This window comes from Scleropages formosus, chromosome 23 (assembly GCF_900964775.1).
Source record: "Scleropages formosus chromosome 23, fSclFor1.1, whole genome shotgun sequence".
Taxonomy (NCBI): Eukaryota; Metazoa; Chordata; class Actinopteri; order Osteoglossiformes; family Osteoglossidae; genus Scleropages; species Scleropages formosus.
In genome coordinates, this window is record NC_041828.1 from 5270882 (window position 1) to 5293359 (window position 22478).

Here is a 22478-nt window from a genome sequence, read left to right on the forward strand (position 1 = left end):
TGTGTGTGTGTGTGTGTGTGTGTATATTGACATTAATTTAGCTGACACTTTTCTCCAAACTGAGTTACAGTGTTAAGCTACTTACAATTATTTACCCATTTATACAGCTGGGTATTTTTACTGGAACAATTTAGGGTAAGTACCTTGCTCTAGAGTCTGACAGCTGGAGGGGGGGGGATTTGAACCTGCGACCTTTGGGTCCAGCTCCTGTGCTACCAGCTGACCACTATATATAGTATACGCTATACACACACATAAACACACATATATAACTCTGAAAGAGTCAAAGAGATGGTGTATTTATGTGGTATACAGCAGATACCGTGTTCTGTACTGTTCTGCTAAGCGTCTGAAGCCAGAGCAGCTCTAAAAGGATGTTTTTTTCTCGAAGTTTAGCCGTTCCTCTTTAATCATTCAAATTCCGTCTGTGTGGTTTGGGGCAAAAATAAGTTTTTGCTTTTGAGATCATTAGTCGGACATAAAAATGTTTCGAGCATCAGTCTGGATCCAGGGAAACGTGTGGACGCCGCACCGTTCGGGACCTATTCAGAAAGCGTCGGCGATGCGGTCGCGGTGACTAGGAGCCTTACCCTACCGGCGTCAGACACGAGGACCTTCCGTCCTACACTGGTGGAGCACTCAGTCATCATCCCTCCGCTATCCACTTCCACAGAGAACAAGCAACGACTAGACCTCAGCTGCGTACGACTAGACAGAAAAACAGAAACACACTGAATAATACAATCACTCAGCATATGCGCACACACACACACACACACACACACACACACACACACACACTTAGACACTCGGATACTTTTACAACAATATACTCCCCATATTCTTGGCAAAATACATGAAAACAGTTTGGACGAACAGGTGTGCACCTACTGCATATCGATAAAATAGATGTCTTTTGTTTTAACAATGCATTGCACCCACCATCGACGAAATAAACCAAAATATATACATATATCATATATAAATCTAATCGTCCGGCTACGGTGTTACATAAACTAAAACGGAGTTTTATTTCATCATTTTTAGATGTTTATTCTTATTTTTCAAATGGCTAAATCAACTGGTTTCACAACTATAACACCACTTTCAGGGTTTCTTCTGTATGTATGCATTTTTTCTATATATAATATAGTACAGTGTGTTTTAAAAAGACCAAAGTTAGACGTGTGGAATTTGCCTGGACTGTGCTGTGCTTTGCTTGCTCTGCGGGACACCTGAAGTGGGGGGTCATTTGTGCAGGTGGCGATTTGTGAAACAGGGCTGTGGGGGTGGGGGTGGGGGTGGGGTCGGGGTCGGGCATACTGCTGTTCACACACTTTACACCGGTGACATCAAGAGAAGAGAGGAAGACGAAGATGAACATGGGAATGAGGAAGAAACACAGTGGTGAGGATGGAGACACCCAGGAGGTGTAAAAGGGGGTTTTGGGCAGGAGCTTGAGGACTGCACATGTGTGTAAGCAACACACACACACACACACACACACACACACACACACACACACACACACACACACACACACACCTCAGTCCTCCTGCAAACACAGCATGGACACACACACAGAAGTAGGCTGAAGATCCAGATCACGGTACACAGCTACAGGGAGGACATGTTCTTTACCGCAGTATGCATTCCTACACGAGAGCCACACTGAATGAATAAATGTAAAAGACTGTACAGCTCAGACACTGAAATTCCCTTAATTTTAAGTTTCATGTAAAAGGCTGCTAACTGTATGTAATTAATTATACTTATGATTCCATGAATTACACAAATGGCCTTGTACTTCGCAGGACGCGCTGTTCTCGACACACGCGACATTATTTGTCCATTATTTGAACGTGTGCCGGAGCTCAAGGTTCGCTCGGAATGTAACGACACCCCCCCTTCCCCTGAAGATCGTTAAGGGACGCTTTGACGTGGCAGTGAGCGGCCGGAACACTTCAACCAAAGAACCCCTAGTCCAAGACGGCAGAAAATGGCTTGGCGAAGAGCTGGACGAATGTCACACGGAGGCTCGGCGACACTTCGGTTTGTCACCGCCTGCCTCTATAAGCACTTCCGGAACCCTCAGCGACCAGAGAAATGATTTCGGCGACGTACAAACCCTTCGGGGCCTCTAAAACGACTTCGCCCTCTCTGCTGCCCTTTTTGTGGTTCGGTTCGAAGGAAATCCATTGACGTGAAAACTACTATTTACACCCACGCCCTGATGGAAGCAGAGCTGGAATGTTCTAGATCTATCAAATGGCAGTATTTGTATTGTCACTTATTCTAGTGTGTACACAGTATTTATTTCTTTACCCTGGTGCAGAGGGGATGGGCTGGGAAAGGTGGGTTTGGACCTAGTCTCAGATCAGTCAGCTTGGCCCCGCGAAGGACATAGACCTTCAACACCCTACAGTCAAGGCCAACCACGATACAAGGGGACTGTCGACTCAGTCTTGAAAGACTACTTTAAATTCCCAAAAGCTGAGGAAAGGGGTGTCCACAGACTCGTTGGTCAAAGACATACTGTATATGGCGCTTTCTTTAGGTAGCTCTCCCAGGTGAAGGGAAGTGTGTTTGTCAAGAAAGTCAAGCTTGCATGGCTTGAGTTGAGGCCACCAACCCCAGGCCATAGTTCCAGAGACCATGTCTGCTTGCGTCTCCCCGAAGGGCGCTTACATATTTAAATGACGCGGCGGATTTGCAGCGACTCTCAATGGCTACAGAAGACTGGTGACTTTCCCACCTGAAGCTTTGTGCACCATCTCGTTGTTAACGGGAGACCCTGAACAGAACATGGAGACGTAACTTAATAATGGAGCTCTAACGGGGGCACAGAGAGACTAAAATGGGCAACGAAGGTCTGACTAGAGCGAGACGTCTGACGAAACAAGTGGAGAACCTTTCGGACCTCGGACGTGGGGTGGCTTCCACGTCCAGACGCAGTGCAGCGAACCTGCAGATCTCACATAACCGATAACAGGGTTCTGAACACGAGAAGACGCCCAAATTCAAGGGTGATTTCAGATTTGAAGCCGCGAATACAGGATTGTCACCATTATTAAATACGATAGGGGATGTTTGCGTTTGGTTCGAGGAAGGCCTTGCTACGAGCTCCCTCTTTTGGTCACCTGGGATTACGGGGTTGGGGTTGAACTGGCCCTGGTCACAGTGCGGCCGCTCTGGCTCCGCTCTGCTGGCGGAGGGGCGCTACTGCAGCACCTGGCCCCGTGTTTCGGGCAGCTTGAGGGCCAGGAAGCTGCCGGCGGCCAACGCCCCCGAGGCGAAGAGGATGGGCACGGCCTTGGTGATCCCCACGAAGGAGGTGAAGATGCTGATGCCGAGGACGGCCGCCAGCTTGCAGAGTGCGTTGAGGAAGCCAAACGCCGTAGTGCTGCAGGGACACAAAAGGTTACGTGTCACTTTACATCGTCAAGGGAGCTTTACTCACAGTGAGACATAAAACAATTAACGTAGGAAAAAAGAGGGAAAAAAGCAGGAATGGATGGAGAGAGAGGGGGGGCGCGGTGGTGCAGTGGGTTGGACCACAGTCCTGCTCTCCGGTGCGTCTGGGGTTCGAGTCCCGCTTGGGGTGCCTTGCGACGGACTGGCGTCCCGTCCTGGGTGTGTCCCCTTCCCCCTCCGGCCTTACGCCCTGTGTTGCCGGGTAGGCTCCGGTTCCCCGTGACCCCGTATGGGACAAGCGGTTCTGAAAATGTGTGTGTGTGTGTGTGTGTGTGTGTGTGTGTGTGTGTGTGTGGATGGAGAGAGGCAGAAATAAAGGGGACGGGTTGCAACATGACGGTCGTCACTCACTTTTACTGTGTTTTTTGTCATATAAAAGGTCCTGGAAAAATACGAGTCCTGCCAGTTTTGAACAGAATCTCTTCCTGTGGCAGTCCTGCATCCATTAGTTGCAGGAAACATACTGTATGCAGCCACCAGGTGGTGATGTGACAACCCCCACCCCAACATGTGGCTGCTGTCGTGACAAGCATGCAGTGTTGCTACACAGTGTTCTCTGCAAATGCCTACAGCTAAACACGCCCCCCTGCCTGCCGCTCCCGTGTCCTCAGCGCGACGATGGCCAAACTGGGGCTCAGGACTAAAGGACGGGAGGAATACAGTGCTGCTCGAAAGCGTGTGAGCCCCTAGCGTCCCTTAGTTTTACCACAAAACGGTTATTGAATGAGAATCAGTGTTTCTCATATGACACAATAGGTGTGCAATGACCAGTTCCATATGTTACTTTACAGGAAATCATGTTTGTAGTAGAAACATGGTAGTAGAGCAGGTGGAAAAATAAGTGAAGCCCAAGTTTCACTGGTTAAACCAAGTAGGTAAGTAGGATCAGGTGTGTAAATCATAGTCATTCATTCATTACTTATTTTATACAGGAATAATGACCATCCCTAGAGGGTTCACATACTTTCAAGCAGTACTGCACATATCCAGTTGTCAGTATTTCGTGCACACATGTAAAAGTGGATATACGAGAGACATATTTGACACATGCTTTTCCTTGAGGTGTAATACAAGCATATAGAGTCTGCTGTGTTATTTTTAATTAAGTCATGTTGTACAACTCAGGCCCTAAGCCGCTTTGTGACCAAGACGGAGCCTAAGGCGCGGCGGAGTCCGGCGGGGTTACCGTTTGTCCGAGGGGTACAGCTCCACCGTCAGCACATCCAGGGAGTTCCAGGACGCAATGCTGATGCCTCCAAAGAGGCAGAGCAGGGCGATCATGGCCGACTCGTTGCTACCGAAGGACAGGAAGAAGCAGCTGATGCACGACATCACGCTGGAGCCCGCTGCAGTGAGGAGAAGGAGGAGGAGGAAGATGGAGGATGGAGGAGAGACGGAAGGTCAGCGATGTTAAGGGTGGTAATGACTTATAGCTTGTTTTCACAGAGGACAGGATGGACCTGTTCAGGAACACCTGGCTGACTGTGCTCACGGTACTCAGTGGCGCTCATGAAGGAGAGAAACTGCACCCTGATGGAGATCCGTGCAACACACTTAGTCCTAACGCTATTTGTGGATGGGCAACGGATGTACCAGGAGGTAGTAGCAAAACCGCTGCGTTGATCTCCAAGGCGGAAGCTATGACTCATCAGAATAACCGAGAGAACGTTGGTGGGACAGGTTACGGCTTCTCAGCGCGGATGGGAATCGTGGGCCAGCAGCAGCATCACCTAGCATCCGCAGACGTCCAATCTTGTCCATGAGCAGCGCAGACACGATGTTGCCGGGCAGCACGGCGAGTGTGCCCAGGAAGCTCACGAAGTAGATCATGTAGGCATTGTTGTCATCACTGAAGTCCAAGATGCAGCCCTCCTTGTTGTGCAGGAAGGTGCTGTTGACCAGTTTGCTGTTGATCAACCTGTACTTGAACAGATCTGCAGTTGTACACATGGATAGGGAGAGTGAGAGAAAGCAGCGTGAAAATAAGGGCAACAGGGGCTACAACCTCAAAACTGGTTGTGGAACAGCAGAAGTGGAGATCTCAATGGCTTCTAGCACCTCTGAAAGCTCCCAAGGAGGCTGGATGAGAACGTGAAATCAAACATCATGAGCATGTCCAACAAACCTGTGTTATAGAAGAGGGTGGAGATGAAGGTGCAGTTTCTGAAGAAGGTATTGCTGGAGGTGATGTCCTCGAAGTAGCACTCCTCAAACATAGAGTCCTCAAACACCATAGATTTCATCTTCAGGTTGATGAACCTTCAAAAGACAGGAAGCGCACGCTGCAGGTGTTCGGAGCAAAAAACCAACTCCGTATCTCCACAACATTTTGAGAACTGGGGCTGAGAACATCACATAGCTGATTTTAGATTGTACTGCCCTGGTTCACGCGGAGAGTGTCATCTACTCACTTGTCATTGAAATACAGGCCGTTGCGGTGAACCTGGTTCTCCAGGGTGAAGTTGAAGGTGACGTGTTCCACCCGTTCCTTGATGAAGACTTTGGTGCGGCTGGCATATTCCTGCTTCTGCAAGTACTTGATCATGTCGGGGAACCACACCGTGAGTCCATAGTAACTGGGAGAAGATGGGGACGGAATCCCATGTGACACAAGTGACAAAGTTGTGTTCACACACAACACACCGTGCAAGTACAGCAGATTCTGTTCTCCAAGTCGACTTACCATGACCGATATGTAGTATTTCGCCGACAATTTCCATCCAAGGTGACTTACACTGCTAAGTACACTATGGTACAGTACCTTCAGTAAGTCACTCATCAATACGCCAGGGCGATGTAACACACTCTCACACAAACACACACTCTATGGGCAACTTTGAGTCAGCACTTCACCCGAAACTCATCTTTGGATGGCGGGAGGAAACCCTTGCGAACAAAGGGAGAACATGCAAACTCAACAAGGTATTGTTCAACCTCTTCTCTGCAGCTGGTCAACATCATCCTTCATACCTCTACAAGTTAGGAGCGCAGAAAGGAAAGTGCAGTAGTTATGGAATCCAACTGGCTTTAGACCCATGAGCTGCCAGCAGTGTCCTGGTCTCTCTCACCTGAAGGACATGGTGAACCACACGGCCATCATCATCAGGGTGGTTCGCCGGTACTCGGGGGAGAAGCAGGCCTGGAAGTTGCTCCACACCTGCAGTGGAAGAAGACGTCTGCTGCTCAGGATGCTCAACGTGCGGCACTTGCCATGAGCTCATCGCCCAGCTGAGTGCGACATCCCAGCATCGCCGTGACTCCATCGTCCCTTAGTGACCTGATCACCTGCGGCTACTCGACTGGTACAGCCACCACGAACCTCTCTCGACCGCAACACTCGCCGAGACTGACGGCTCCCGCCCCACCCCCGTGCCCCCTCCACCCCGCCCCCGCACTCTACCTGCTGAAACAGGTTCACCAGCTTTATCTTCCAGCGTTTGTGCCAAGCAGCCGTGCTGTCGCCCATGTCCACCAGCTCATCCACTGGCTTCACGGTCTTGATGGAGGTGACCTGGGGTACAAGAGATACCGTAGTACAGCGGACGGTGGTCAGCGGGGGCCGAGCTCAACTCCCGCAAACGCTTCAAGTGAGCCCGGTGCTCAGCAATCCTCGAGAGCCTTCTCTCACAAGATGCAGCAAAATAACACTGTGCGTCGATTCATCTTGTCCCACAAACCAAAGCAGGCAAAGTTAACAGAGAAAATGAAGGAAATTCCAAAGCAGAAAAGCTGTCATTTCAATTCCTCCTCAGAAATAAAAGGTTAAAGGGCTAAAGGAGGTATTGCAGCAAACAGAAATTAATTTCGTTACAGAATAATGGAATTTCTTGCTGCTCTACTCTACAGCTGCAGGACTGATGACGGAAAAAGACGAAAGACTCCCGAGCCGTTCGGGAGCTCGGCGCGTTCGCCGGAGCGTTTGGGCGCACTCACAGAGAACACTCTCTCCGGGTATCCCTTAGCCCTCATGTTGGTGTCGTGGACCTGTTTCAGGATCATCCAGGCCTCGTCGTGCTTCCCGTTCTGCGAAAACACACTGTGGTCAGCAGCGTGGACGCAAGTTCACACCTCACACACGGTCAAGAGAGTAAAAACTGGGCTTCATTCACAACAACAAAGTGTCTCAGACTGGCACTGTAACAGCACGCGCGCACACACACACACACACACAGCTGCTCTTTACTCAACTTTCTCTGTGGTTCACATTAATTTGATAATCATAATACTAATAAAAACAATTATAATAAAATTCATTCAATATCTCAGCTGATGCTTTCTCTGAGTGATCTATTATACCCTAGTTATTCCAGGTAAGAACCATACTAAATCATAACCTAAATCATATTACCTCCAGTTGCTTAAACACACATCCTCTGTCACTGGACCTCCTTCACACACACACACACACACACACACACACACACACACACACCAAGTGAAAGCCCAGCTTGCTCATTCCCTGCGCCTGCTACCGGACACCTGCCTCCCCCCAAGTCTCGGGGAGCTGCCCGACAGAGGCCGTTAAACGTCCCGTTAGTGACCGCAGGTCTTTTTCTGGCCCTTCGCCCCCTCCGTCTTATTAGGAGCACTTCTGAGAGCAGCCAGGAAGCGTCAGTTCATTACACACACCGGCGTGCGGCGTGAGGTTTGCACAGCTGATTAGGAAAAGGAACACACTCATTAGGACGTCTGAGAACTGGGGCCAGCATCGCATGAATAAAAGATACCTAATTAAGTGACATTAGTCTGGGTAATTAGGGCTCCGGTGGAGGGGGAGCCGGTACAACGAAGTCACCGCGGAGGGTTTGCGGAACGAGGCCCACCGTCAAACACGACGCGGCCGATCCGACCTCGGGATCAATGTCGCGGGGACGCCGGCGATCTCGGAGCGAGTCCGTCCCCAGCATCCCGGTGCAGGATGGGGGGGGGGGGGGGGAGTGCGATCTTAAAGCGGCGGCTCACGTTCGCCCACCTCCAGGAAGAAGCGCGGGCTCTCCGGCATGGTGGTGAGCGCAGCGATGGCGGCGACGGACGGGAAGGCGCACACCAGCACAAACACGCGCCAGCTGTGGAACTGGTACGCGGAACCCATCTGGAAGCTCCAACCTGGGGGTGGGAGCGAGAGGCAGGATGGGAGGGATTCATTTCACACATATTAACATTAACACATTGCTTTACTCTACAATTTTACCAAGGTAAATTATGTGGACTGTAATGAACAAAACTACTTCTAACTTACCATATTAACAAATGTAATATGGCTTGGGGGGGCAGCCTTCACTGGATTTATATAAGAACTATGTTCATCCCTTCAAGGTAAATGACACACAGGGGTGGGAGGGGGCTCCTACCGTAGTGAGGGATGATGGCCCAGGCCATGGCCGAGGCATAGATGCCCCCAATCATCCAGAACATGCAGAGCCAGCTGAGGTGCTCCCCCCGCTTCTCCTGGGCCAGGAACTCCGAGTAGTAGGAGAAGACGATGGGGATGGAGCCGCCAATCCTGGAGAGTGCGATACAGGGAGGTGGGGGTTTGCGAGATTCACAGCGACTGGGTGGGTCTCACTCTGAATTTGCCCTCAAGCCTGTTCTTAATCCCCTCCCACCAGCCTGACTGACACAGTCTCCGCCCACAAGATGAATCACTGCTGACGCCTGGTACCCTGCAAAAGCTCCAAGACAAATGAGAATGACACAGGAGCAGAGCCGCACCACCACAGCCCCACGCTGAAGAATAACTGGGCTCGGGTTCCTGCAACAGACCGGTACTTACACCAGTTCCGACCGGTCATCTGCCTTGTATGGTGATGTATATACAGTAATCCTCCAGAATGCGTTACTGCTACCTGACCAGTTCCACTAACCGTTAACTGTAACTAAGTCATCTTGCTGTACAGCGATTGGCTGTTGAAGGCGTCCGCTCTTACCCAACCCCCGAGAGCAGGCGGCAGAAGAGGAACGTGCTGTAGCCCTGGACGAAGGAGGAGAAGAAGGCGAAGACGCTGTTGATGGACAGGGAAATCAGCAGGCACTGCCGGCGGCCGATCCTGTCGGCGAGTCCGCCCCATACGAATGCCCCCACCATCATCCCCAGGTACACAATGAGCCCTGTGGGAGGTGCGCACAGGAAGGCGAGGGGCATCACGGAGAGAGCACACGTCCTGAAGGAGCTGGAACGTCAGTACATTTCACATTACGGTGGCTTCCGAGCGAATGCGGTACATGTAGCATTTCCTTATACCATCTTGGTAAAGACACGGTACTTTCTATGTAGCGCCTTGGTAAATATCCATCTTATTAAAAGACATAATTATTTGAGTATCAACCATAGGAAACAAGTTATTAATCCGTTATTTAGCTGCTGCTTTTGCTGACAGTCCACCAGCTGAATATTTGGACAAATTAGGCTGATTCTGATGGGTGCAACAACGGGACCCCAGTTAAATGCTGCAGCCAGGAACCTTGAGGTGCCAAGTTTGTGTTGGGAATCAACAAACTGCCTGCTGTGCTGGGATGGGAGGAAGATCGGGAGATGAGACCTGTCCCTACATCGCATGTGCGCTGCAGGTTCCGAGAACCCAGGTGCAGCAGCCAGAGGACCTGCGGCGATCTGCTGCGGCACTGCTGTAGCGTGGCGTGAACCCTTGTACAACAGCACAGGGGGCTCGAGATGTTCCTGCCAGCGCCGTCATGGCAATGTGTCCCACCTGACACCCGCTGCCTCCTCTCGAATCGGGGGGGGGTTCACAGCCGGTCCTGACTTCCTGGCGCTGTGATCACACACTCGGTGCATACTTAATGAGGTGGGATAAAGTCTACTGCTGTCTCTATACCGGATCTGCAACAGGGTTCACAACGTCCATCTCCAGGGCTGCAGGGGCTGCTGCTTTTTTTAAATTCAGTCTCCGTGCATTAATTACTCTACTGAAGTTGACTGGATCTGGCCATCATCTATTGGTTAGAAGATGATAAATTTATAGAGCTGATTCAGTCTTGACCGCATCGTCAGCGGTCGATAAGATTTACTTTCTACAATGTAACCACAATAATAAAAACTGTGCGCTGTGTTTTCCACTGATGCACTAAAGAGGGGCTACTCTGCACTTCCGATGGCTATGAAATGGCTTTGTGATGCCATCCAAAGGGTGCACATCACCGAAAGACCATGCTCTACGTTCCTTTACGGCTTCCGTCTATTCACGGCACCCCTCCCAGCAGGTTTTTTCCATATTGCACATGGAAGACGCTGCGTATCAAGGGGGTTTTGATTGTACCCTGTTGTGAGTAACTACCATCAAGTACTTGATCAAGAATACTTGGTACGAATGCAAAGAATATTAGCACCCAGCAGACCGCAAGGAAAGATCCAGGAAAGGTCCTTGCACGTGCTGGTGTTTCTACAAGAATGGAAGTATTAAAGACACGGAATCAACAGTACTTTCTGTAACACAAGATTGGAAGTGAAAACTGGACGTTGAAGAAACAGGAGTGGAAAAACGCGGGCTCACTTGAACTGGGGGCTGAAAGAGACTTTTAAGGACACTTTGGACAGCCAGGACAACAAACAGATGGAAAATAAATCAAACAAGAACTCTCACTGGATGCACAAATGATGAGACCCAGGTCGCCATACTTCGGACACATCTCGAGCAGGTTGGGTTCTCTTTAGAACATGGCAATGATTGCGAAAGCTGGAGGAAAAAAGGACGAGCAACAGCCACAAAGATGGACTCGGTCACAGAGACAGCGGACACAACCCATTCAGCATTAAGAACGCAAATGAAGAACAGAACATCTTGGATGGACTCTATCCATGTGGTCTCCAAGAGTTAGCATCAGCTTGACAGAGCTTAACAACAATAACAAAATCACTGAGAAAACAGCCTTGCAGATGGTCCCCGTGACGACCTGCCGATTGGTCAAATTCTAATGCCAAAAACTAGTCTGGTCTTGTTCTTCTCCAACCTGCTGGACTGCGTTTCAGAGATTTGATCTCAGGATGACTGAGATATGAAAACTGACTAAGAGGGAGGGACCACTTAACACCATTTTGTCCAGTTATCAGGTCCACCAGGTACGCAAAGGCTCGAGGGACTCAGAACACAGCCGCATGGTAAGTTGTGCTTCGCTACTCGACGCTAACGGGCATTCCATCGAAAGTAGAGGAACACGTCAGGAGAACCGGGGCAGGTGAAAATCCCGGGGGGGAACGGTAAGCGACAGCCGCAGAGGAAGACGCTCGAAGTTCTGATCCCTAATCCAATGTGTCAGTGTCACCTGTCATCAGACCACCATTCGGTCCTGTGGGACTCGTAAGTGCAACTCCACAGCTCAGCCCTCCATCAGGTCCGCGTGAAAATGCCCGGTTCTGCAACTCACAGCTCCGCAGCGGCGTGTCGACTCAGCACACCATGTTGAACCATTTCAGTCTGTGGTCTTTCATATGCGCTGAAGCCAGTGCTTGTAAGGTTCAAAACCAAGCCGGGGGAGGGGAGAGAGAGCACAGAGCCCACTGTACAACAGAGTCCCTGCGATGGCAGAGTGGGGGAAGGGGGGCAGAAATTGAGATCCAGCGCTGTGATGGAGCTGGGAGGCTCCAGGGCTTGGGGGAGGGAAGCGGCCAAGGCTATTTATAGGCGGTTTCCCCGTTTCTGTCTGAGAGATCGTCCTACGCTATTGCCAGAGAGAGAGAGAGAGAGAGAGAGAGAGAGAGAGCGTCCCACCGCCCTGCCACACCTGGCTCCTCACCCCGAGAGGCCAGCAGTCAACGGACAGCTGGAGATGGACACCCACTCAGCTAGATCTGTTTGGCTGCGGCGAAGGAACTGGGCTTGTAACCAAAACATTGCATATTCAAATCCCACCAGGGCTTGCTGTCGTACCCTCATTAGAATAAACTTAGTAAATAAATAGTAAATATGTTGTCTCATGAACACTTGAACACAATGCAGACTGCTCAGAATACTGGCATAGGGAGAAAATACTGTACGGTGATTTTTGTGAGCTCCGTCAGGCAGGAACACGACTCTTTGGAATTTTATATCCTTGGTCATCGAGTTTCCCTTCTGTTTAGCAAACCTGCGGTGCAGCAGCCAATCAGAGCAGCTCACGGTTCGCCGCCCGTGACGGAGGAAAGATCAGAGGGAACGCGGCTGATCGGACTACGCGTCCCACACGGGGTCTCTAAGACACGCTGCCAGAATGCAGTGGGGACGGGCAAGGGACCAATCACAGCGCGCTTTCATGCCCCGCCCATAACGCATGCAGTATGGGCTCCACCCCCTCCTCACTCACTATGGCCATGTCAGCTTGCTTTGCCTGTCAGTGCAGAGCGGGTGTTTCCACCTCGGTTGACCAATACAGACGTACGAAAACATTGAGATGTAGACACGTGCTTCGCAGGATCGTGTTCTTCCTCCGTATCACACACACAACCTGGTCCTCATTCCTTCCAACCAATTTCACACTGACATCTCTCAGATCCCTACAGCAGCTCTGCACTCGTGATGCTGCAGCAGTCATCTCTGAGGCGATGCAGCGTGACCCTGCGAACACATCCGAGCGGTTCTCCTCGCGGTGGCATTGCGGAACGACGCGTCCCACTTCCGCGTCAATGTCAGTCGCTCTGCTAGAGGTCAACGCCCAACTCGCTGCGGACAGAGGCGAGAGCCTTCAGCTCCCAGTCAAACACAGCTGAGCCTGTCCCTGGCTATGGCGTGAAGCGAAATACAGGCATGCACCATAAACACTACGAACATAATCATACACACAGGAATGCAGGCACAAAAATAAATTAATTGTGTGCGTGCTGTGTATGACCATGTGTTGCCAGATGAAGAGAAGAAGGTTTGTACCACTTTTCTCCCATCTTCTCAGCTCCTGCCTCTGTGTCACCTCCCGAAAGCGAAGCGAAGCGCTTCAGCCTTTATTCGCACACCTTCCACAGGGTTCATGTTGAACTCCCCCACCGTGCGGGGCGTGTGCTAGGACCCTGCAGGCTCGCACTCGACCACGTGTGTGCGCGAGGCCCTCCGAGGCCAAGTCTGTCATGTTGCGTAATGGGGCCGCTGACATCACAGGCGGGCTGAACGGCTGTCACGCACATGCACTTATGGGTGCGTACACCCACACGCACAAGCTATAGATGTACTGAAACAGTATCAGTTTTACATGTATTCATTTTGCTGACACTTTTCCCCAAGGGACTCGGAATGCCAAGCTACTCACAATAATTTACCCATTTATAGAGCTGGGAGCAAATTTTACTGTATCAATTCAGCATAAATACCTTGATCAAGAATACTACGGCAGAAAGTGGGATTTGAACCCAGGTCCTTAGGATCCAAAGGTTGAGGCTATAACCATTAGGAAACCTGCTGCCTGCCTTTCACATAAAAAAAAAAGTGATTTTACCCCATATCTGAAACTGACACGTGTGAATAAACCACCTAAGACTCCTAAGAGTTTCAAAAGGGAAAACCTAAAGGTGCTGAGGGGACTGCACACAGGTCATCGACAGATTCCAGCATCAGTGTTTTTTTAGAAAATCTCACAAAGGCTGCAGTGGAATTAAGAATTCAGATCGAATGTGACAGAAGGATCATAAAAGGCACTCATGAGGAATGAATCATTGCTCACTTTCTCCTAAAAAAGGAAAGGCTACAATCCTGACTGTCCCGTTAGCAGGCTTGTTAAAGGGACAATTATCGGAAAGGGATGCTTATTAATGATTCGTCCAGAGAGCCCCCCCGTGCCACAGCGTTGACCTTTGTGATTGCAACATCACCGCTCGAACCATCCTCACGCCGCCCTGCGGCTCCACTTCCAACACTTATCGTCCCATTATCAAAGTAGAAGACAATAAGTCAACGCGCCGTATTCAGCTGCTTTTTATAGGTGATTTATATGAGCGCTGGGGTGTGATGTGGAACGCTGCCAGCAGGACGGCTGCTAACAGCTTCCTCGCTCAGCTCAAGGTGATGCATTGTGTTGTGACCTGGGAGCATTCGTTAGCTGCCAAGATGTTACTGGAAGGCGAGCTGCACAAACGGAATGTGCTACCCTATGGTTTGCACCGTGCCCCGTTTGGCTGATCCACTCAACACGAATGAGAAAATATGAGAGACTCAATGACTACACGATGAGACCTCTTTATCTGACCTTTAGGGGATGTCTCGGGTGTCAGGGAACGCTCTGTGAAATCAAGGAACTCTGGAGTGACTTATTGTGTCTGTTTCTCATTTAAGGAAATGAGCCACAGGTGAAACGTTACACTGCCCAGAAAAACCGGGAAGCTCCTCCATACCGAGTGTCAGTGTATTAATAGCAGCCTCTAGCTTCCATCAGACCTAAGGCTGACGCACTTGTAGTTCGTGTACATTCATTCATTTTGCTGCTGCTTTTTTCTTCCGATGTTTTTAGCTACTTAGAACAATTTACCCATTTTTACAGCTGGTCAATTTTTACTAGGACATTACAGGATAGATATGTTGCTCAACGGTACTACAGTACAAGGGTGGAACTGAACCAAGGTCTTTTTGGCCCAAAGGCGGCAGCCGTAACGCTACACGAGACTAGTGGTTGGTCCTCCGTAGCACTAAGATTCTGTGGCAGAAATGGGGCAGAAAATAGCGAACGTGACTTATAGATAACGATTCAGCACCCAAGAGTGTCTACTGTTGTTTGAATATCCATGCACAATAACAACACTTCTTCACTGCCATATTTTGTTCAGTCAAGAAGATATGCACGTTAAAATTAACAAATTTAACTGGTTGTTACTATAAATGTATTCAGGAGCACGGTATCTTATCTATTCAATGTTTCATGGCTTAGGCTGTGGAGTTTCATGGCTTAGATCGCCAGAAACAGGGTTTCAAATGAATAAGTGGCTGAGAGTGGACAGGATTCTTACCCAGCATGCCCTTGTTGGGTTCGGAGAGACACATGTCCTTCTCAGCGCTGGGCAGCACAAATCCTACCACAAAGATCTCCACGCCATCGGCCATGAGCGCCAAGCCCAGCACAAAGTAGAGGGTCCACTGGAAGCGTCCGTGGCCACACTCCTGCAGGATGGTCTCGTACTGCTGTGCCAGTTCCTCGCGGTCCTTCCGCCGCTCTCCGGCCAGCTCGCCGAAGTCACGGAACTGTGCCCCTGTCGGCACTGGCCCACTGCCCAGCTGCCCGTCGGCCTTGCTCGAGTCGGCCCGGGGGATGCCTTGGTACTCGCCCTCGTAGATCTCGTCATCTTCGTCATGACCCTCGGTGGAGTCACTGTGGGCGCCCTCGTCATCGTTGGCCCGGCTGTCACTGCGGTAGTAGCCACCATCCTGGCCCTGCACGGGGAAGTCATCGTCGTCGTCCTCCTCGAAGCGGGTGTACGAGCGCTTCGTGTACTCGTCTGACATTCTGTCCATGCCCCGACCCACCTTCTTAGCTGCCTGCCTCTTCACCTCCTTGGCAATGTCCTTGGCGCCTCGTATGAAGGCGGTCCGGTCTCTATAACCATCATCCATATCGAAAGACGGATAGAAAGCCTCACCTCAGGGAATGCACCTTAAGAGCTGTGGTGGCCGTGGACCAGAGGAGCTCCGAAAGCACGTGTATCTGGCTGGAGTCCCCTCAGAGCGCGGCCGCCACGTTCAGCACCTTGGAGAGTGACCAGAGGATCAATACCAGCCTCAGTGAGAAGGGGGCCTGGGAAGAGAAAACACAGACTTTGTGAGACTGCTGTTTCCAAGGGTGACGTTCAACAAACTCAGAGAAACAACAGCAGCTTCATTACTCTGCAGGCAACAATCCAAACCCAAATTTTCTTGCAGTGTTGTTCTTTATGTGACTACAACTTTGTCAGATCCCTGCAAACAACAGCAAAGAGCTGGGAATAAGTTCCACTGAAATTAGTGTGGGAGGTGGGATGTGTGTGACTAGGTGAACAAAATGAGGACCAGCCAGGAGGAGGAATAAAAGGAAAGTATTGCTCCGGGAGTGTAAGAGATTGATGGTTTGTGGATGAAAAGGTCAGACTGAGGAGAAGATGGAACTTGTGTTTATGCCTCTCCTGCCTTGACAAGAAATAAAAACTGTGATTTATCTTGAGAAGAGAGTAACCTTTCTGAGATTACGTTTTGTGCTGTAACTGCTGACCGCAGTTGGAGTTTGTTAATCGTATCGTCCTCTTCTGGAAGGATAAATGGATGTGAACTCTGTGCCAGATGTCCAACCCTGCACACATACTGAAATAAAGACTCAAACAGGAAGTACTACTGCGTTTTCTTCTAAACTGGCATCTATCAAAGCTGTTAGTTCAGAACCAGAACGAAAATAACTGAAAACCTGAGAGAAAATTAAAAAATAATAAAGTCTCCCAGACAAAGTCCTTTCTGTGGCAAACTTTTTGAGGACTTCCATCCTTCAGTACGACCATCTCCTAAACACCCTGAAGTTCTCGTATCAACCAGCTCTAGACCTCTCCCTGGCCTAGAACCCGTCACTTGAGTTGGAAGTGGATGTTAAGGGATCCAGGATGGGCGTGAGGGCAAGTGACAGTTCTATGAATGGGTGAAACGAGTCTTGACATACGACTCCCTCGGCAGGTTTTCCAAGCACATGAATGGCTATCGTAAGCACTGTGGCTGTGGCCAGAAAGATGGACGACCCTTGTGCCGAGCCCCTCTAATGGGCCCTTTGTCCCACCTCAGAGAAATGTACTGTGGCGTGAGCAGCACACCGCCACTACACATCTCTCACAAATCCCTCGGGGACATCGGGGGTCTTTTATTAGACTCCTCTTAAGAAAGCAGTGCATATTATCAAGCTGTATATAAAATGTATCCGAGTCTGAAATAACAACCATGCTCTCCTTTGGCCTCACATTTCCGACCTTATCCAATATTGGATCGGTGTTGCCACCAAAACGACCATGCGAACTCAGGAGATCTCCAAAAAAACCCAGTTTTGGCACCATAATCCTCACCTGACTGCATGCGGCGAGTGTTTAACATTCCTGAACAATCACCACTCAACTGCAGACCCCCACAGCTGACAATATAAATCCAGCTGAAGCCCCTTTGTGAGCAGCCTGCAGGAGCTCTGAATGTCCTTCCCGAGGAAGAGACGGGATGGACGCTCTTTACCGACGCAAGGTTAATGAACCGTGAGGAGACAAGCCTCCCTCCTGCTCCCCACGCTGAGAGCATCCTGCTCCCGAAGAGCCGGGTGGGAGGGGTTCCGTTTGGACACAGCGGGGGTCCGTCTAGCGCTCGTCCAACCCAACACCCAACCCCCGCTTCACTCGGTGCCACTACGTCAGCAAGCTGCTGGAGATTCCCATCTACACCCTGTTCTTCTGCCGTCCCCTGCTGCCTGTGACAGTCGAGTGCTGTCACAGCATCCCCGGGAAGGGACGGGAGAAATGACGGAGCACATTGGAAAACAGCAGCAGAGCACACAACAGGGTAAACATTATGTTCCTGTGATTTTGTTTGCACTCATAAGCAGCGCACAGTGGAGATGAAGAGACTGAAACCGGTCCTCCCGTCACGTTTTCTCAGCATCGCCTCACCTGTTCTTGCTGTCCCTCTGTGCTCGGCGTACCCCCCGGTCCACAGATCCAGTGTCGGTGGAACTACTCACGTGAAAAATGGTCTGCGTGTCTCTGCATTGTGGACAGGAGGCTGCGTACTGGTTAGAGATGCCGCCTCCTGCAGCAGTACCCTTGATCGAGGTGCTTACCATAAATTGATATTGTAAAAATTCACCACCTGAATAAAGGGGTAAATCACTGGAAATGGCTTAGTGTGTAAACCTTACATCACAAGTTACCACAGACAAAGGTGTCTGCTTTATAATAATAATAATAATAATAATAATAATAATAATAATAATAATAATAATAATGTAGATGATGTACTAGCAAGTTCCAAAATGGTTCAGCACATGAAGACCTGAGAGACAGAAATAGCATTTCATTCAGTTTGCTCAGCATCCACTGGACACCTGTCCATGTCCATCCACTCAGCCCTTCACATGCCCTCTGCCCCAGCTCACCTGTGTCCTACTGGCTCTGTCCTTCCATATTTCCGCATCCAGGATGCTGAGATGCCACAACGAGCGCAATTTTCTCTAAGCTCATAAAAAGGGCTCGGCTGAGGATATCCAGAGCGTGAGACGGGTTTCGAGCCTTGCTTTCTCAGGACCCAGCTGGAGGATGATGACTGACCGCTGCCGGCAGCTCCGGCTGGGTCTAGCCCATGCGGTTAATCTGTCGGAACGCATGCCATCTCACGCTCGTACCGACATTTCGCCGCGGCCGTCCTCCATCCCGCCCACGTCAGCCGCTCCCATTGGCCACGGACACACATACGGCTAAACCAGTGACTCAGACGGCTCAGCTCTGCGAGAGCGAAGGAAGGCTCTTTGTAGAGGACACGCTCGCTCCTGTTAGTCCCGTGAAGAGGTCACACAGACACACACAGCGATAAGTTCAGTTTACTGATCGCCACAGACAGGGGCAGAGGAGATACAAGATTCAGCTAAATGAATTAAAGCCATTTGAAACATATCAAAGGGCGTAGGCTACATTAATTCATTTAGCCAATGCTTTTCTCCAAAGCAACGATGTACCATTTATACAGCGGGGGGTTTTCTAGCGGACATCTCCAGCGGTTAAGTGCTTTACTCACGAGAGGATTTGAACCTGGGCCGTCCGTGCCCAAAGAGGCGTCTCTAACCGATTCGCGACCTGCCATCCTGACAACAAACCTCTTTCGGAAAAAGGCACTACAGAGATCAGGGCTTTAATATTGACAATGCGGGAACTGCTGGCTGCTGGTCGTGAACGAAACAGAAGCCTATCAGACCTATCAGACCTGTCGAAACGGGGCTGGAAATTATGCTCAGCTCCTTTTCAACATGAAGAACACGCCACCGTTTAGCCACAGCCAAATAAAAGACCCCCGAGCGCCGGCGCTCCCATCGGATCTCCCAGAACGCGTGTTTTCTGGGCTCTTCTACTGAAGACAGGCATGACGGCACAGTCAGCCTCCTCCGTCGGAGGGAGGAGATGTAGGAACAAGCCGGCGGTGGCATTTCTCCACTCCATCCCCCATCCAGCCGTTGTCCTCGCGCCCCAAACCGCCACCAGCAGATGTGGGGGAGGCTCTATTTTTAGAGGCGGGCACCATGGCCCCCGCTGACGCATTTTCCATCGGGAAGGCGTTGGAGGCGCTGGGGGGCGGGGCTGGCCAGGCCTGGCTCATGCGTGACTGTGAGCCAACGCAATGTGCGAACGCTGACGTCAGCAGCTCGTCTTTCTGCATTGCGTGGGCTCCCGGACGCGGTGCTACTACACTTCGGATGCATGGGCTTGAGACAGTGAACAGGATTTCTGAGATGTGCTTTCGGCGGTAGGGTAAAAAAAACACTGCGGGACACACCCCATTGGGTCCTGAGGCTGTGAAGCAGCCTTTCTGGACAGGAAGTGATCAGTTTTTGCAAATCAAAGCATCATGATGCAATGGCAATGCAAATGCTAATGCTTCTGAATGGAGATCATGCAATATTGACACAGTAATAGAGAAACTGCAGGGCGGGGACAGCCATTTGGGCTCTGGCAGTAGCCATTTTGGCTCTGGGTTCAGCCATTCGGGCTCTGGGGTTGCAGAAGTCCAGGATGTAATGTAGGTGTGATGTGGTCCACGAGCATCATACTCCTCGACACAGTGAGCCGTTTGACACGTGCCCACAGGCTCCTCGATGCCGCTCTGAATGACTAGCAATTGTAACCGATATGATGAGTTGTATAATCCATCCAGGAAGTGAGAAATAGGGGCTGCCGGGTAAATCAATAATAGAGACGCTGACAGCCCTGGTTCTCGGTGTGTTTGTAAAAACCTGCTTGCGTCCCCAGTGCTTTCCCGGGTCCCCAGACTAACTGAGATGTCAGCCCGACATAGACTGTGTGCCTTGAATAATTATTCCGACAGATCGTCATCCTTCCACACGACGGCATTTCAACCTGTCTGCCTCATCTGCTGCTTAATGTCACAGAAATCAAAATGAAAATGACCATATGAGACAATTTCCAGGCCCATTTCGACTGGCCAAGTCCTCTTAAGGGAGCCCCAAAGACAGTAAATCCCGCTAATTCAATATATGACTCAGGTTCAAATACTGCTCATCGCTGTGGTACCCATGATCATACTTACTCCGAATCGCTCACCTAAAGGTTGCCCCTCTGTAAAAATGAGAGAATAATTGTGAGCAACGTAACAGTGTAAGCTGCCTTGGAGAAAGGCATCAGCAAAATAAGTAAATTATCGATGAATTTATCTAGCGGCGCAAAACAGCTCACTGATTTTACCGGGCTTTTCTCAAGATCCAGTACCTCCACGTCAGCTTGTGCCATGTCATCGCCACGAACAGGATGGAGTTGTAAAAAGGCAGAGAGATCGTTGCGTGTGATGATGTTATCAAGGCTTGAAGGGCAACTTCTGCAGTGACCTTTTCGGGTTTCTCTCGTTGTTTCGGATCAGTGTACAGAGGCATGGAAACCGACCTGTCTGCTGCTTGTGGCAGTAGGAGCCCCCGTTCAAGTCCTGCTCATAGCCTAGGATGTGACGTGACACTTGGATGGCATGGGACTCCACTTCCTCAGCACAAAACCACCTGTCAGCAGGATCCCATATCGGCAAAGCCGCGTTTTTAACTCTCACCCAGTTCCTTATATCCGCCGGACTGCACCCCCATTAACATTCCTTCTCCGCCAGCCCAGCTAATGACGGCGAGGGCCACGGTGCTGCCGTAATTGCAGGTGCTCCATCTTCTTCGCTGTGTCGATAAACACCCACCCAGCCCTGCCCGTGCGAAGCAAAAGCTCTGAAATACGAGGACAGGTGAGAAAAGATGACAGTGACATCGAGAAGACTCTCTGATAACACTACATCGGGAGGGCGGGTTTGGTCCCCGGAAACCCCGTGACGTTCGGGGGTTGTGTGTTTGGAGACCGGGGTGCTGGGCGGACCGCGGCGTCAGAGCAGCCTTTCTTCCCGGAACGTGAGCGAGCAGGTGGCCACGGCGCCTGGGTAATTAAGAGGACAAAGGCGAGAGCGGCGCCGGCTAATGTGCGAGCCGCTGATAAGTCAATCAATCGGCATGTGCCCAAAAAACATTTGCAGCAGGACAAATAGCAGCACAATGCTTGGTGTGTTGCCCTGAAGCTCGTTTTAAAGCGTCAGCACTAATCGCTTGGCCACTGCGGTGTTTACTCAAAGACACTGCTTATGGTAGATACCCTATATACACACCCTACCTGCGACTGACACTATGTGTTACACAACACGACACTACCAGACACTAGCAGTCCACTATGTCCAAATACTGACAGGCCATTCGAATATTTATGGACACTAATATTTCCCTGGCCTGTTTTTGCAGATACGGTATTTCATGCTTGCTATGAAGTTACGCATCGTGGCAACAACTCTGTAGGAGCTGAACGAGAATGAGTTTTTAACAGCGAACAGGAGGGACAGAAGCTGGTGGAGAAAGCATTGGGTCATCGATGAACTGTCGATAGAATGGTAACACCCCCCTCGAGAGCAAGAAAAATTATAGGTCTGTGAAGGGTTACATGGTGAACACCTAAGGATGCAGGTTCTGTTCCCAAAAGGAAATCATCAGTCATCATGCTCAGCAAGGTGCCTGAACCACGTTCGGTCTAGTAGACATTCGGCTGTCCAGGACTATGAGCTACACAAGTCTGGCCAGCAGCTCTCGTGAATTAGATCTCTCACACACACACACACACACACACACACACCATCTGAACCACTTGTCCCATACGGGGTCGCGGGGAACCGGAGCCTAACCCGGCAACACAGAGCGTAAGGCTGGAGGGGGAGGGGACACACCCAGGACGGGACGCCAGTCCGTCGCGAGGCACCCCAAGCGGGACTCGAACCCCAGACCCGCTAGACAGCAGGACCCAGCCAAACCCGCTGTGC

At 50.5% G+C, this 22478-nt stretch overlaps 1 protein-coding gene across 3 annotated transcripts in view; it reads right to left on the reverse strand.

Annotated features, from left to right (window-relative positions):
* Positions 1–213: 213 nt before the first annotated feature.
* LOC108930427 (synaptic vesicle glycoprotein 2A-like) overlaps positions 214–22478 on the reverse strand; it is a 32644-nt gene continuing 10379 nt past the window's right edge. The window contains exons 1-13 of one of the 3 annotated variants that reach the window (XM_029248404.1): positions 18523–18727; positions 15389–16170; positions 9402–9582; positions 8826–8977; positions 8447–8580; positions 7408–7497; positions 6875–6985; positions 6543–6631; positions 5886–6050; positions 5600–5733; positions 5205–5408; positions 4661–4820; positions 3220–3403 (exon numbers count right to left, since the gene is read on the reverse strand). In XM_029248404.1, coding sequence (XP_029104237.1) covers positions 3220–3403; positions 4661–4820; positions 5205–5408; positions 5600–5733; positions 5886–6050; positions 6543–6631; positions 6875–6985; positions 7408–7497; positions 8447–8580; positions 8826–8977; positions 9402–9582; positions 15389–15989 — 2205 coding nt within the window. In that variant the 5' untranslated portion in view covers positions 15990–16170; positions 18523–18727. Of the gene's footprint in view, positions 3404–4660; positions 4821–5067; positions 5409–5599; positions 5734–5885; positions 6051–6542; positions 6632–6874; positions 6986–7407; positions 7498–8446; positions 8581–8825; positions 8978–9401; positions 9583–15388; positions 16171–18522; positions 18728–22478 lie in introns of those variants that run through there. The other 2 variants (XM_029248403.1, XM_029248405.1) reach the window with 2 other exon arrangements.